The sequence below is a fragment of the Ceratotherium simum genome, chromosome 19 (assembly GCF_057802395.1).
Source record: "Ceratotherium simum simum isolate JZ-2026a chromosome 19, ASM5780239v1, whole genome shotgun sequence".
Classification (NCBI taxonomy): domain Eukaryota; kingdom Metazoa; phylum Chordata; class Mammalia; order Perissodactyla; family Rhinocerotidae; genus Ceratotherium; species Ceratotherium simum.
In genome coordinates, this window is record NC_141918.1 from 38,748,968 (window position 1) to 38,765,473 (window position 16,506).

The window sequence follows — 16,506 nt, forward strand, 5'->3', positions numbered from 1 at the left end:
GCAAAGACACAGACGGGGCAGAAAAGAATGTAAGGTTGACTTTTACCACTCATGATGGGTGTCTGGAGCAACTTATTAATAAATATTTCTCATTCCAGACACCTGAGGTACATCTATCATATTCTTAAAGATCTTCAGGAGAGAATATTCCATAGATTTCTTCAGGAACCCAAATCCTGATATTTCAGCAAATCTTCCTCATCTCCAACCCAAATCCCTCTTACTATCACCTAGGCACATCTTTCTTGTCTGTGCCCTGTATAGATGGAAGGTGGCTGGTTTTCCTTAAAACATACGGTATTTACTCTTATCCTGACAAAGTCACCAGGAAGGAAGGCAGTAACTCTATCCAGCCTTTAGCCAGTTCACAGTGTAAAATACAGTGTATCAGGGGTCCAGGCCCTCTCACCTTGAACTCTCCCAGGAGGCAAGAAGTACTCCGAGAGTATGGTTTGGGGGTCACCATTTATTCTAGATCCAAACCAAGCAATTTAGTCTCTCCCAGGCCTTTAATTAATTTCTCTCTTTCTTAATCAAGAGAAATTCCTCTGCCTGATTTCCAAGTCATTCCATCCAAGATATCCCTCTTCTGTCTTAGAACTCCTCTACAAGGTCCCCTCCCCCTCCCAATTACATTGTTTCTTAATGTTCAACACTCCCTTAATTATGCAATCTCCAGGTCTTCTTACATTGTACTCACATGGGATACCTCTTCTTGCTTCATCCCTCAGAACCCAGCTAAAGCTTCCACTCCCCAAAGACCTTACCTGGCCATACTAGTCTGTCGCATTGCCCTCTCCCGAGAACGCTGAGCAGCTTGAGATAGGTGAAGATTCCATTGTCTTATCTGTTGCTACATATGTCATAGCTACTCAGTTCTCACTGTCTTATTTCTTCTATTGTTAGCAGCATATGTGTTTCTCTCTCTACTGTCTTATGAGCTCCATCAGAGAAAGCACCCTTTCTTATTCCTTGTTAAATCCCCCCAAATCTAGAATAGGACTGGCACACAGTAAGTGCTTAATAAATATTTGCCAATTAGAGTAATTTCCCAACTACATTGTAAATTTCCTGAAGGCAAGGGCCAAATCTTATCATTCTTCCTGTTGCCCCCAACAGCCAGCAGCGTGCTGGTGAGCCTAGCTCCCAGTGCATCCCCTGATGGATGCAGTCAAGTCCATTTCCACAGAAGAATCCAACCAAAGCTGACATCCCGAGACAATCTCAAAGACAGCATACCTGGATCCAAATGCTAATTGCATCAGAACCTGCCCAGGCTATGTTCCTGTTATGTTCCTGGTATGTTCCTGTTATGAGACTCACGGGTAAATATTGATGAAAGAATCTTAACAGTAAAAAAAATGCAGTGGTGAATGGATGTCCATGTTTACTGAGCTCTTACCACCTGCCAGGTCCTGTGCTAGGAAGTTTATATAAATTAAAGGAATATGATACTCTTATTTGCCAACATTTGCAAAAACAACTGAATGGAGATTTGATAAAACTATCATGAAAAGTCCAGATTAAGTCCCAGCCCTGCCACTTACCAGTTATTTTACATTGGGCAACCACTGGGCTTCTGTTTTCTCATTTGCATAATTGAGATAATGACACTTGTCCTACCCACCTCAGAGCTATGTGAGGATCAAATAAAATGATGTTTCTGACACATGCTAGGTATGTAATAAATGTTTAATAAAGGAGTGATACATATATATGTGCTTTGTACACTTTAAAGTAATATACACATGTAAAAATATGGCTAGTATCCTTTAAAAAATATATTCTAAAGAAAAACATTGAATTTAGACATCAGTTATTCACCTACAGAAGATTCTGAGTTACCATCTGTGAGAACATTTCCCAATAAGCCTGCCTTTCACAAAACTCTCTCTTCTCTTAAATGCCCATTTTCTCTTTATGGAGCATTTCACAAATTACTCGAAACAGGTTTCTGCTTCTTATATACCATTACAATCAAGTGAAACAGTCTTTAAGAAATCTTTGAAATCTTCTTTTGGAATAAATTATCCAGATTTATTTTAATGATGTCCCTCTAATTTCCAAAAAGTCGTTGAAAGGGTATTGAATCTAAAAACATCTATAAAACTGAAAGTTATTTTTAAAAATTATTAACTATCCATTCTAGATCATGGAACACGAGATTCTGCCTTGTAATTTTTTTAGAGATTTTAGCCCCTGTACCTGTTTCAGGTGCTTGAAGTGATAGAGATGTTTTGGGGCCCTTTCCCCAGTAGGTATAAGGAGTGACAGAAAGATTAAATAAGGCATAGGGCTCCAGCCCTTCCACAGTAAATACAGGTAAAAGCTGTTGTTCAGTAGCCAGGAACTGAAATATAAGGACAAAACATTATTTTCTTAGGGAGAGAATCATAAAATCTTTTATTCCTAATTAACTAAAATCTCCAAATTTGGGTTCACACGTAAAGTCAAACCTTGCAATTTTGGAAGTGCTAATGTTGGTAAGTTCCATATAGACCAGCTAAAGCGTATCTAATATACCAGTTGTTAACACTAACCACAGAGGGGTCAGAGACTGGCTGTAAACAAAGATTCTCAGGAATAATCTTAATAACCAAATACTATGGGAACAAGAAAGGAGATGGGCTGGCTAAGTGAAGAAAGCAGAAATCAATGCAGGCAGGGCTGATGAGGATGGTACAGTCTGAGAAATGGAAGTTACTAGAACCAACACCATACCTTAGAATGAGCACTAAATTCTACACTGTAGAAAATTACTCCCCAATCTACTGCTGGGGGAGCATTCCACAGAATTTGGAAACTTGAAGCATTTCCTTCAATCCTAAATGAAGACTCTTGAACGGAATCTGGAATAACCTTAGGGGTAAAGGAAAAGTTCCCTAGGGGGTGAAAGAAAGAATAGAGAGAGAAAGAATTTAGGATTATCAATCATCATAGAAAACATGGAAAATTAATAGAAATTACTAATAATTAGCACCAAAACAAAATTTTCCTTTCCTTGAATAGATCCTGAAAATCATCTTTTTCTGACTGTTTCAGGCAGTAAATTTGAGTTAAGAGTAAACTGACTGCAAGCAAACCAACAGAAACTACTAAAGTCTTTTTCCTCTTAAAACATAATTCTTAAGAAAAAAACCCAACCTAAACATTTATTTAACAGAAAGTAGGGAGGAGAGAGGGTAAACAGGAAGAAAATATTATACCTGGCAGAGGCTTGAGGGATGTCTGAATAATTGTGAACTGATTAAATTTGGCTGGTTCCAAAACAGAGACACTGGTTCTCTGACCTATTTCCTGAGCTGTGATAATCCTAAAGCCATTGATCCAGAAGAGCCGGCCACTGTAGTACATCAGTGCATTCTGGGAAATTTCGGAAGTACTCCAGGCTGCAAATTCTGTGATGGTGGTATTCCCAACGCTGCTAAAACATGACACCAATTAGTGTGTATATCTGGAGTGGGGGAAGGGCTGGTACAGTCAAGTACTGGAGAGAATGTGTATTTGTGAGTGTGTGTGTTTGTGTATATGAAAACAAAGAGGAAATACTTTGCGACAATAATTATCACTATTCTTAGTTCCATATTAAGTTGATTTTTTACATTTTTCTTAAAGTATACCTAAAGCAAATTTTCTAGGGCTTTTCTTGTTAATATGATATTGCAATGGCAAGAGTGTTGCGCAGGTTTTAATAAATAGTTGTGATTTTTGCCTCCCACTTATTCTTGGTTAGTCATCGTATTTACTTACCATTCATTATTTTAGCCTGTTTGGTCCTTCATTTTATACTATTCACAACTGTCTGTTACTTCAGTGATACTTATCAACCTCTATAGCTTAGTCAAAATGTTCCTTTTCAGACCAGGGAATTCAAGTATTGTTTTAATTGCTACTGTTTAAATTGCTTTTAGAGTTTTTTCTCAATGACAAGCAATTTTTCAATAATTTTTACTTTAAAAATCTGCTTGGTTGTTTCTAAAATTACTCCAATTGCCTAGTACTCAACAAAAACTATCTCAATGATTGTCCGACTTTTGGAGTGGTGGTTTGACTTTTTTTTTTTTAACTGTTTCTCTAAATCTCTTGAAAGTGTTGACATTCCCCTCTTTAGAAAAGTATAAAGGGTTACACTTAAAATCAAAATAAATAAAAGTTTTGTTTTGAGACTTTTACAATACCTCCTTGCGAAAACTGAAAGTACCTCAGAGGACCATAGCTGGGCGTTGTGAACCTTATTAAGAATTATTTTCGCTGGTACTATTCCCATAGTCCTTTTTCTAGTAAAATACTATTTATTCACACTTACTTAATTGTGAAAACAGCATCTGGTTTGTCTTTTGGACTTTCACCCACTTGTCTAATTTTATACTTTGTTGTTTCACTTCTCATTAGAAGTTTCCAGTGACCTTGTGAGATATACAAAACCAAATTCCAGGTGGAAGGAAGCTCACCAAGCAGGACACTTGGCCTGAGAAGGCTGGCCCTTCTGGACCACCCACAGAGCTACTGCAGCCTACATCCATCCTGTGAATGTGTTCGTGGTAGTCTTGCTCACGGGGCTGCTTGCTTGTCCCAGCATTCCCAGAACAGTCCCCACGACAGAAGATTTCCCTGGTGAGACTGGATATCTCTTAGTTGCTACTAACCTGGATTGCCTCTCATTTCCAGCTGAAGACTCCTCTCCAGTGAAAATCTCCTGGGCTGACCCAAAAATCTTTTTGTGTGTGTGTGTGTGTGTGTGTGGAAGATCAGCCTTGTGCTAACATCTGCCAATCCTCCTCTTTTTTTCCTGAGGAAGACTGGCCCTGGGCTAACATCCATGCCCATCTTCCTCTACTTTATATGGGACGCTGCCACAGCATGGCTTGCCAAGTGGTGCGTCGGTGTGCGCCTGGGATCCAAACCAGTGAACCCCAGGCCGCCGCAGCGGAGCACACGCACTTAACCTTTTGCACCACCGGGCCAGCCCCCTGACCCAAAAATCTTGACCTCTGGGGTTCAGCACAACTTCGGCACAACCTCCTCACTTTCAGGAAGTCAGTACTTCAAACACTTCAGTCCTCAGCAACAGGTAAAGCTGGATTTAAATCAAAGCTCAACAAAAAAATCATAACAATGTAAACCCTTCTATGAAGCATGAGATATGTATAGAGGTCAGTTGAGGCTACTCTACAGAGGGTTCATTTATTCATTCGTTCATTCAATAAACGTTACGTGTCTAGTTCTGTGCTAGCCACCAGGAACACAGTGGCAAATAAGACAAATATACCCCTGCCTTCATAGAATATACAGCCTAGCCAAAAAGGCAGGTAATGAGTAAATAACTACACTGTTGAATGGCATTGTAAGAGGAAAGGTAGAATGGGTTCCTTAACAAGGAGACCTAATGCGGTCTGGTCAGAGAAAGTCTCTCTTAGAGAATGATGTTTAAGCTGAGCCATGTAGATTGAACACAAATTAACCAAGGGAACCAGAATCGGGGGGCCTTTCAGGCAGTGGGAACAGCAAGGAGTAGGCTCCTTTGGAGCAATATAGTCAGTCTTAACCTAACTAAATATGCCTGAACTTTTATGACAGGTGCAACCTTTTCAACCTCCAAGTCAGATATGTGGTTATACTGGTATTAGATTCACTCTTTTAGAAACTAAAGGGAATAGATGTACATAGGAGAGGGGAGAGCAGTTTGACAGGCAGCTCCGTTACAGTTGTCAAGTTCAGAACACGTTGAGTGACAGCAAACAGCTAATCTTGTAGTTCTACAAGCTAGAACTACACTGTCCAACACAGTAGCCACTAGCCACATGTGACTATGGAGTCCTTGGAATGTGGCTAGTACGACTGAGGAACTGAATTTTTAATATTCTTTAATTGTAATTAATTTAGGTTACATTTCAAAACTAATATTTATTCATATATTATGAACCATATGTATGATTTATTAGAAAACTTTCAGTATTTTGTAAAAACTTGGGGATGTAAATCAACTTTTTCAACTGCAAATTTTCTAAAATCTAAATACCGATCAAGTATTTCCTATGAAAACTCAGTGCGCAAAGTGAGATGTGCTGTATATGTAAATACAGCCTGGATATCCAAGAATTAATATGAGAAAAGAATGTTAAATAACTCATTAATAAATTACCTGTATCTTTTTACTTTTTTTAACCAGGCAACCAGGAAATTTACAGTTTCATACGTGGCTCACATTATATTTGTATTGGACAGTGCTGATCTAGACCAAAGGCAAGAAATTTAAAATGTAGGAGAAGGAATTCTGATTATATATAAGGAAAAATTTTCTGCTTGTAAGGTGGTTCTGGAATCCCTGTCTCTTTGTACAGCTTTTTTTTCCCTGATGTCATAAAAAGGCAAGATTTACTTGGAGAGCATGTGTGCTTGCCCTTTGTGTAACCTTGCCAAGAGCTGCTGCACTCCACTGTGCACACATACAAGGAAACATTATTAACTTTGAGATGAGGAAATGTACTTTTAAAGGAGAAACTTTCTTCCTCCACCCGCTCAGTCCAATGACATTGATTCTCTGGAAGCTTAAGGAGCTGGGCTCTCAAAGAGTGCCAGCTAGCCAGCCCTCTGGGATGTACAGACATGGAGAATGGACCATGTCCTTCAGGACACTGTCACTTTCAACACTGTCTATACCTCACAGACAGATTCTTTTGGCAATCAGATTGCCCATACCATACATTTCAAGGGACAGGAACAATCAGTTTTTCATGGTTCACAGGTGGGAAACTAGCCAGACTTGTATGCCATAGTTGATATAAAATGATTGACTAATCAGATTTGTTGTGTATATGTTTATGTGCATTATATGTTTATATACAAATATGTATACTTCTGTTTCATAGTCTCTATGATTAAGAGTTTTTCCACCAACCAAAAAACATGAATTTTTTAATCTAAAACTAATCTTGACAATCTTGACGTTGTCTTCATAAAGCAGGAGGTCTTGGCCTTTGTAAGATTAGACTCTTGAAAACTTGATGAAAAGTATGAATCTTCTATTTCAGAACACTCACACACATCCTAAAGCCCTCTATGAACTCCCTGGGGGTCTAAAAATCCAATACTAGAAATCTCTGTCCTAGGGCATGACCTTTTGTTTTACTTTAACCTTTTCCTGACCATCTCTCTAATTAACCATGTGACATAGGCAAATTTATGCACATCTCTGGGTCTCAGTTTCCTCATTTACTAGATAAAATGATCTCTAAATTCTCCCTCTAAATGCTGTTCTCTAATGATTTTATGTCCTATATGTTAATTTTAGATACGTAATTACTCCCATAAAGTTAAAAATTATTGGCTGTTTAAATCAAAAATATTAACAAACATGGATTTATAGCATAGATAAAAGTAAAATATATGACAACAATAACACAGAGTGGAGGGTAAAAATTGAAAATATATTGTCACAAAGTTTTTGAATCATTCATGAAGTAAGAATATTTTAAATATTTACTGTGATAAGTTGAAGACATTTAATGTAAAAAAAATGCATATTTTACTCTCTAAAGAAACCTATAGAAAAGAATAGATAGACATAATTAAAATGTCATGAGAGGAGATAAAATGGAATACTAAAAAGTGTTTTATTCTCCCTCAAAAATGCAGAGAAGTAGAACAGAGGAACAAAGAGATGATGAGACAAATAGAAGTCAAACATCAAGATGGTAGACTTAAATCCAAACATATCAATAATTATATTAAACGTAAATGAACCAAACACCCCAATTAAAAGGCAGAAATTATCAGACAGCATAAAAAAGCAAAACCCTATATACTTTTTACAAGAGACACATTTCAAGCAAATTTTGTAAAGACAAAAATTGATTGGAAGTAAAGGGAGGGAAAGAAATGTACCATGCAAACACTAAGCATAAGAAAACTGCTATGGTTATACTTACATCAAACAAGGTAGTCTTCAAGATGAAGAGCATTACCATAGATTAATAATGGTATTTTATAATGATAAAAAGGCAGTATAATCAAGTATATAGATAACAATACTAAATACAAAGCACCCAGATACATCAACTAAAGACAACTCTAGGCAAATCTGCAATCATAGTTGGAGACTTTAACACTTCTTTCTTAGAGATAGATAATATAAGTAGACAAAAACATTTTAACACTACCAACCAATACACCTACTTGACACTTATAGACTACCTCACCAAACAAAAACAGAACAAACATTCTTCTCTGGTGCACATAGAGCATTCACCATGATATACCCTATAAATAAGAAGGCCATAAAATAAGTCTAAATAAATGTTAAAAGATTGAGATTATACAGAGTATGCTCTTTGGCCACAATAATATTAAATTAGAAATTGATAGAAATAATACTGAAACAATCCCAAATATTTCAAAATTAAGCAACATACATTTAAAAAACAGATAGATCAAAGAAAAGTAATACAGAACATTAGAAAATATTTTGAACTGCATGATAATGAAATGCAAAGTATCAAAATTTGTGGAATACAGCTAACATAGTCCTTAAAAGAAACACAGATTTAAATGCCAATATAAGAAAAATATTGGTGGAGTGGCTGGCCTGGTGGCATAGTGGTTAAGTTCATGTGCTCCACTTCAGCGGCCCAAGGTTCACAGGTTTGGATCCCAGGCCCAGACCTGCATACCACTTACCAAGTCATGCTGTGTCAGGCATCCCATATATAAAGTAGAGGAGGATGGGCATGGATGTTAGTCCATGGACAATCTTCCTCAGCAAAAAGAGGAAGATTCGCAACAGATGTTAGCTCAGGGCTAATCCTCCTCACCAAAAAAAAAAAAAATATTGGTGGAATGATGTGAACCCAATGACTTCTCCTCGCATCTTAAAAAGCCAAAAGTAGGAGAGGATATTATATGTAAAATATGTAGAAGAAATAATAAAAATAAGACTGGAAAGGAATGAAATAAAAAATTTAAAAATAGAGAAAAATCAACAAAACTAGAAGCTAGTTCCTTAAAAAGATTAATAAATTTGATAAATCTTGAACAGAAGTGACCAAGAAAAAAAATGTGTCAATATCAGAGGTGTAAGAGGACATCACTACAGACCCTACAAACATTAACATGATAATAAGGGACTATTATTAAATTTAATTAAACAACTCAAACAAAATGGACAAATTTCTTGAAAGACACGAATTACCAAAATTGGCTCAAGAAGAAATAAAAATCTAAATAACCCTACATCCTTAAAAGATATTAAATGTATAATCAAACAATTTTCCACAAAGAAAACTTCAGGTCCAGATGGATGCACTGGTGAATGCTACCAAAACTTAAGGAAGAATTACTATCAATTCTACACAAACACTTTCAGAAAACTGAGGAGGAGGGAACACATCCTAATTCATTAATAAGACCACTATAAGGTTTACTAAAGTATTCTACAAGAAAACCACTAGAAGATATAAGTGATTTTAGCAATGGATCAACATACAGAGTCAATATATGAAATCAATTGTATTTCTCCATACCAGTAGTGAGCATTTAGAAAATGGAATTTTAAAAAATACTATTTATAGGGGCCAGCTCAGTGGTGTAGTGGTTAAGTTCATGCACTCTGCTTCGGCAGCCCAGGTTCAGATCCTGGACCTAGACCTACACACAGCTCATCAAGCCGTGCTGTGGCAGGTGTCCCACATATAAAGTAGAGGAAGGTGGGCACAGATGTTAGCCCAGGGCCAATCTTCCTCAGCAAAAAGAGGAGGATTGGCAATGGATGTTAGCTCGGGCTAATCTTCCTCACCAAAAAAAAATAATAATAATAAAAATATTATTTATAAAGCATCAAAAAATCAGATACTTAAAGGATTAATTTAATGAAAGATGTGCAAGACTTTAACACTGAAAACTATAAAACACTGCTGAAAGAAATTTTTAAAAACCTAAATAAATGGAGAGATATACCATTTTCATTGATTGAAAACTCAATATTTTAAGATATTCATTCTCCCTAAACTGATAAGAGATATAAAATTCCAACAGGCTTTATTCTAGAGATTAGTGAGATGATTTTAAAATTTATTTGGAAAAGCAAAGGACCAAGAATAGCCAAAATAAAAATATTGAAAAAGAAAAACAAACTTAGAGGACTTAATCTTACCTATCTTTAAGTCTTTCTCTAAATTTACAATAATCAAGAAAATGTAGTGTTGGCAAAAGACTAGAAAAATATATCAAAGGAGCAGAATAGAGAGTCCAGAAATAGATCCACATATACACAGTCAGATTATTTTCAACAAGGGCATCAACCCAATTAAATAATCAAAGGAGAATCTCTTTAACAAATGGGGCTGGAATGATTGGATATCCATATAGAAAGGAAAGAACCTTAATCCCAACCTCACATCATATTTAAAAACCAATTTAAAATGGATCATAGATCTACCCATGGAAGCTAAAACAATAGAAAAAAACATAGTATAAAATCTTCACAATCTTGGGATACACAAAGATTTCTTACAGAGGATACAAAAAGCACAAACCATAAAAGAAAAAAATGATATATTGGATTAATCAAAATTTAAAACTTCTACTCATCAAAACACACTGCCAAGAAATAGATAGGCAAGCCAAACATTGAGACAAAATACACACACATATTTGACAAAGGGCTTATATACAGAATTCAAAAAAGTCTCCTGCAATTCAATCATGAAAAGACATACAGCCAATTAAATAATGATAAAAATACTTGAACAGCCACAACATGAAAAAAAATACATAAGTGGTCAACAAGAAATGAAAAAGCGGTCAAAATTATTAGTCACCATTGAAATGCAAGTTAAAAGCACAATGAATACAAACACCAATGAACGGTGAAAATGCAAAAGATTGCCAAAGCCAACTCCTGGGAGGATGTGGAACAACCATGACTCTCATACATCTCTGGTGGGGATGTAAAACGGTATAAACACTTTGAAAAACAGGAAATTTTAAGAAGTTAAACATATATCTCCCCTATTACCCAGCAATTCCACTCCTAGGTACTTATCCAAGAATATGTTCACAAAAAGCCTTGTATATGAATATAAATACAATTTTATTCATGATAACTAAAATTGGGAAGCAATTCAAATGTCCATCAAGGGGAAAATGGATAAGCAAACTATGGTATACTCATGTAATGGAATATTACTCAGCAGTAAAAAGGAAAAACTAATACACATAACAACACGAATGAATCCCAAAAGATATTATGCCAAGCAAAAAAAGCCAAACACAAAAAGTACATATTTCAGGGGCAGGGGGGATTGATTGAAAAGGGACACAGGGAAATTTCTGTGATGATGGATATATCTGTCTTTAAATACATTCAGCAAAACTGGTAATAATAGAACACTGAAGGTCTGAGCATTTCATATTATGTATATTATCCTTAATTTTAAAAAGCAAAAGTGTAGGGCCGGCCCCATGGTGTAGCAGTTAAGTGCGCGCGCTCCGCTGCTGGTGGCCCAGGTTGTCAGGCCATGCTGTGGCAGCGTCCCACATAACGTGGAGGAAGATGGGCACGGATGTTAGCCCAGGGCCAGTCTTCCTCAGCAAAAAGAGGAGGGTCAGCATGGATGTTAGCTTAGGGCTGATCTTCCTCACAAAAAAAAAAAGCAAAAGTGGAAAACAAAGCATAGGAAAAAATACTAGAAAAAAAAAATGCCTGACAATGCTAATATGGAAGATGTGGAGATGCCAACAAGAGAAGGACAGGGGGCTTAGTTTGAGGATATGTCCTCAAAGGATCAAGAAGGATCAAGAGGATCAAGAAGAAAAATCATGTGTTCCTTTCCTCTCCAGTTTTCATGTCTGACATATAAGATGGTTTCTGTCTTAACTTTATAATATACATTCTACTTTGTTAGGAAGAAGAAAAACCCATCCATTTCCTGGGCTCTCGAGGAGCATCCTCCTCAGCATCTCCACTGCACTCTCTAGACCCCATCATAGTATTTACCACAGTCTTCTGTAATTTATTGTTTACAAACTGTCTTTCCCCACAAGCACAACGCCTGCGACAGTGGATAATTAGTAAATGTGCATTGAAAGAATGAATTCTCATGAATTATCATTTATAACCAAGGGGCAAGTCATTCTCTTATTCTCAATCAATTGCCTTTGAGGGATATTACTTACCCCTGCCCCCGAAGAACAGCTGTGTACAGGTGAATACATTCACTGTCTTGAACCAACCAATACAGGAGCCCATCACTGAGGTCTAAAGTTAGAGCAATTACCTAAATAGAAAATAAGGCAAGAAAATGTATCACACATGTTTGAAGAATACCTTTGTGAATAAGTCACACTTAAGCTATAGATTTCTTTTTAACATCCTCTTTGGAATAATAAATTCAGAGATTTTTGCCTTTCACTGAATATAAAAATTATGTGAGGCGCCAGCCAGGTGGCGCAGCGGTTAAGTGCGTGCGCTCCGCTGCGGCAGCCCGGGGTTCGCAGGTTTGGATCCCGGGGCAACCCGACGCACCACTTGTCAAGCCATGCTGTGGTGGCATCCCGTATAAAGTAGAGGAAGATGGGTATGGATGTTAGCCCAGGGCTAGTCTTCCTCAGCAAAAAGAGGAGGATTGGCATCGGATGTTAGCTCAAGGCTGATCTTCCTCACAAAAAAAAAAAAAAAAAAATTTATGTGAATATATCTGTATAATTTGGATATAAGCACTGGTTTCCTAAAAATCCCCAAACAGCAGGAACGATCTATTATTTACTTTTATATTCTTAGCTCTGGTGGTTTTTAAAGTATGATTCTCAGACCAGCATCAACTGGGAATTTGTTACCAATATAAATTCTCAACCATGCTCCAAGGTCCTACTAAATCAGGAACTTTGAGCCACTGTGTCAAGCCTTGCTTAAAGCTAGCTATTAACTCTAGACTCTTCAGCCACATAAGTCAATGAATTGAGTTGTTTAAATCAATGTTCTCAAACATTGCTGCAATTAGAATCAGCTGTGGAGTTTTTAAAAAAAATCTCAATTCCCAGGTTGCAGCCTATTAAATTATGATCTCCAGGGATGGAACCCAGTCTCCAGTATGTTTTCAAACTCCCCAGATAATTCCAGTGTGCCACCAAGTTTGAGAACCAATGGTTTAAACTATTTTGAATTATATTTTCTGTTAATTACTACCAAAAACATCCTGATACATTTAAAAAATATAATACACATAGGGATAAAAACACTGTGTTATAATTGGATATGTGTTATAATTGGATAGAAACGTGTATATAAGGTCCTACTTCCAGCTGACATCTGAAAACCACTTCTTACTACACTTTGTCTTTTTATTACAGTCCATATCTTAATTTTACGTCCAGTTGTCTAGGTGGGGACTGAGGGAAGACTGCTTCTCCTATGAAACAGAGTGCATGAGACAGAAGTTACAATCCAAGGGATCTTTTTTGCTTTCTTTGGCTTTGTAGGTATTTTTCAAATAAGCTAAGATTGTCGGGAGTCTGCCCACAGGGTAGTGGAGTCTATCAATAGCAGATCTAGAGGCTGAGAGGCATCAGATAGCATTCAAGTTGATGACTACATCTTTACAAGATACAGCAGCATATGAACAAAATGATGAGCCAGTGAAAAATGTAAAAAGAATACAATAAGGTATCCAAGAACTAAAAATATTTGCTGATGGGTTACCCAAAGCCTACTACAAAGAAATAATCTTAGGGCACAGGACTGCACGAACCTTCAGTTGCCATACAAATCATGCCGTCTTCAAGAAAACTCAACCTACTCCTTTCCCAAAAGATAAACTATTCTAGCAATTCCAAGCCTTTTGGAAATTGAATCATATCCTTGCCTCAGGCTAAAAGAAATGTATTAATTATTTTTTCACTTAAAGTGAAATCAAGTTAATCTTGTTTGGTTATCTATAATGAAATGCACTAGAGTTTTCTAAATTACAGAGTAACTCTATCTCTTAAAAAAAGGGGATTCTACAACTCCCTTTGCTGGAATACAACTATTCAAACTTCAAGTAAAATTCAGGTGTTAGGTCATTATTCCATTCCTTTGCATCAGTCATTTGAGCCTAAATTTAAACAGTCAGAGGGTGTTCCATAAATCTTTGGCAGCCAATATTGTGCCTAATAACACCCATACCTTGGAAATAATCTCTTTGGTCTAAACTAAAACCTTGAAGATTAGTCTTGTGGTAAAATGTACTATATACTATGAGCCTGACCCATCAGATGTTGTAAAAAATATCTTTTCACTTGAGACGAGTATCTCACTTCATTCTCCCTTTTCATCACACAAATGCCATAAGTCTTTCTACAAATAATTGGCAGCCTGTAGTTTATTATACCTGGTGATTACTAAGTATCTTATGACTTCATGATAAGTCTGTGAGTGACATATAAAGGAATGACAGTGAGACGGAGAGCTTCACTCAGTGCAAAACGTGTTACATTCAAAACACCCACTAGCATTAATGGAGGCAGATGGATAAGACATCAACCCACAGAACTGGAACACAAATTTGCACAAGCAGCAACACCACTTGCCAGCCTGTGAGAGGATTTGGAGTGGGAATTTAAGGAAAAGTGTATTTCCCCACATATGCTGAGAAATCTAATGACTTCACTCATTTATGGAAAAGTCCCCAGGGTCACTCCAGAACTCTCTTGAGTGGAAATATCTCAAACCACCAGATCAGGGCAGTGGGGAGATTACTGACAAAGCCTTAGGGATGGAGAGGAAGTTACTCCTGAGATAATATTATCTTTAATATACTTTTACCAAAATGAAAGTGCTTTCCCCTAGCATTTATATTTGAGACATAAAAAATATACTTTCTTTATATTCAGACTCAAGTGGCTCCAAAATAGAATCAGGGATTTTCATTACTTGACAGGAATGATTAATTTCTGAATATGGTATGCAAATTTCTACTGCTTTTAAACATCTGTGTTATAATCAGTACATGCAAATCAGGTCTCTTTAAATATGTTAGGAATTATTACCCATATAGCCTATGGAATTCAGCATCAAGTGACTCAACAATTTGTTTGTTTATAAATGATCTGGTATACCTGTATTATGTATATTTTATCTCAATCAACAGAAAAAAAAAGACTAAAAAAATTAAGAAAAAATTAAGGAATATCCTAGGTAGAAATAGTATGAATGATTTATTTCTTCTTCATATTTTTCTATAATTTCTAAATTTCCTACAGTAAACATATATTACTATTATGATCAGAAAAAACAAAATTCAGAAATTTAGATGGACAGCTAGAGTATAGCTAAACAGGATCAAGAAAAATAAATATTATTTCTAGAAGTTGAGGAAGTAACAACATTTGTTTTAGAAACATTCCTGGGGCCGGCCCAGTGGCGCAAGTGGTTAAGTGCGCGTGCTGTCCTGCGGCGGCCCGGGATTCGCCAGTTCGGATCCCGGGCGCGCATCGACAGACCGCTTGTCGAGCCATGCTGTGGCGGCGTCCCATATAAAGTAGAGGAAGATGGGCATGGATGTTAGCCCAGGCCAGTCTTCCTCAGCCAAAAGAGGAGGATTGGCAGATGTTAGCTCAGGGCCAATCCTCCTCACACAAAAAAACAAAAAAACAAAAAAAAAACATTCCTATATCAGATATGTTTTTCAGATTGAATTACAATAATAAGAGCTTAATTAATGTGCAGTTACCATGTGCCTGGAACCATTCTCAGTACTTCCCATAAAGTATCTTATTTAATCTTCACACAACCCTAAGAGGTGGGACAATTGTTCATATTCCTATTTTTCAGATAAGGAAACCTAGACAAAGAAGTCAAAGAACTTGCCTAGGGGTTCACACAGCTTTTAGAGCAGTCAGTACCTAAAACTGATTGAAAATAAGAAAATACCTAATCACCACTCAAAAGAAGCTCTAAAATATCCAATAGAATTCCTGCAGAATATAAATACAGTCAGAAATTAAGATCTTTTGAGTGTAAGTCCATTCAAGATAAAGCAAACTCTAAAAATCTCCATACTATATTTTCATTTAATCAATTATGACAATCAAATAAGACTTAGATAAATTTTGGTTATACTAAGATCTTACTGCAACAGTATTTCCTTTCAGAGTATACCTTAACTACTCACAATAAGCAGAAATGGTATTATCATAACTATACAATAACACTATTTAGTATTATTAAATGATCAGATCTTATTTTTAATTTGTCACCTTTTTCCCAGAAAACCAAGGCTGTGCCTGTAGTACAAGCGAACTTTCCCCATTTAGCCTGGTGCTCTCAACTGAGTATAGTGTGGTCCAGTAGAGATATCCACCAACTGAATCCACCACCATGTCATTCACCAACAACTTCACATGAGTCACGATGTCTGTGTGTCCTGTCAACACAGACTGCCTTTGTATCTACAAAACATAGTCATACAGTCAGTTAATGATTTTCAAATGACATCATTATTCCTGAATAGTCTATTGCAATCATTAGTAAAT

The 16,506-nt window shown here is 36.6% G+C and overlaps 1 protein-coding gene across 2 annotated transcripts in view; it reads right to left on the reverse strand.

Moving 5' to 3' along the window:
• Positions 1 to 16,506, reverse strand: part of ROS1 (ROS proto-oncogene 1, receptor tyrosine kinase) — a 111,439-nt gene that overhangs the window by 56,262 nt on the left and 38,671 nt on the right. Inside the window, exons 17-21 of one of the 2 annotated variants that reach the window (XM_014781190.2) lie at positions 16,231 to 16,422; positions 12,172 to 12,272; positions 3,207 to 3,421; positions 2,722 to 2,882; positions 2,206 to 2,350 (exon numbers count right to left, since the gene is read on the reverse strand). In XM_014781190.2, coding sequence (XP_014636676.2) covers positions 2,206 to 2,350; positions 2,722 to 2,882; positions 3,207 to 3,421; positions 12,172 to 12,272; positions 16,231 to 16,422 — 814 coding nt within the window. Of the gene's footprint in view, positions 1 to 2,205; positions 2,351 to 2,721; positions 2,883 to 3,206; positions 3,425 to 12,171; positions 12,273 to 16,230; positions 16,423 to 16,506 lie in introns of both variants that reach the window. The other variant, XM_087443754.1, reaches the window with a different exon arrangement.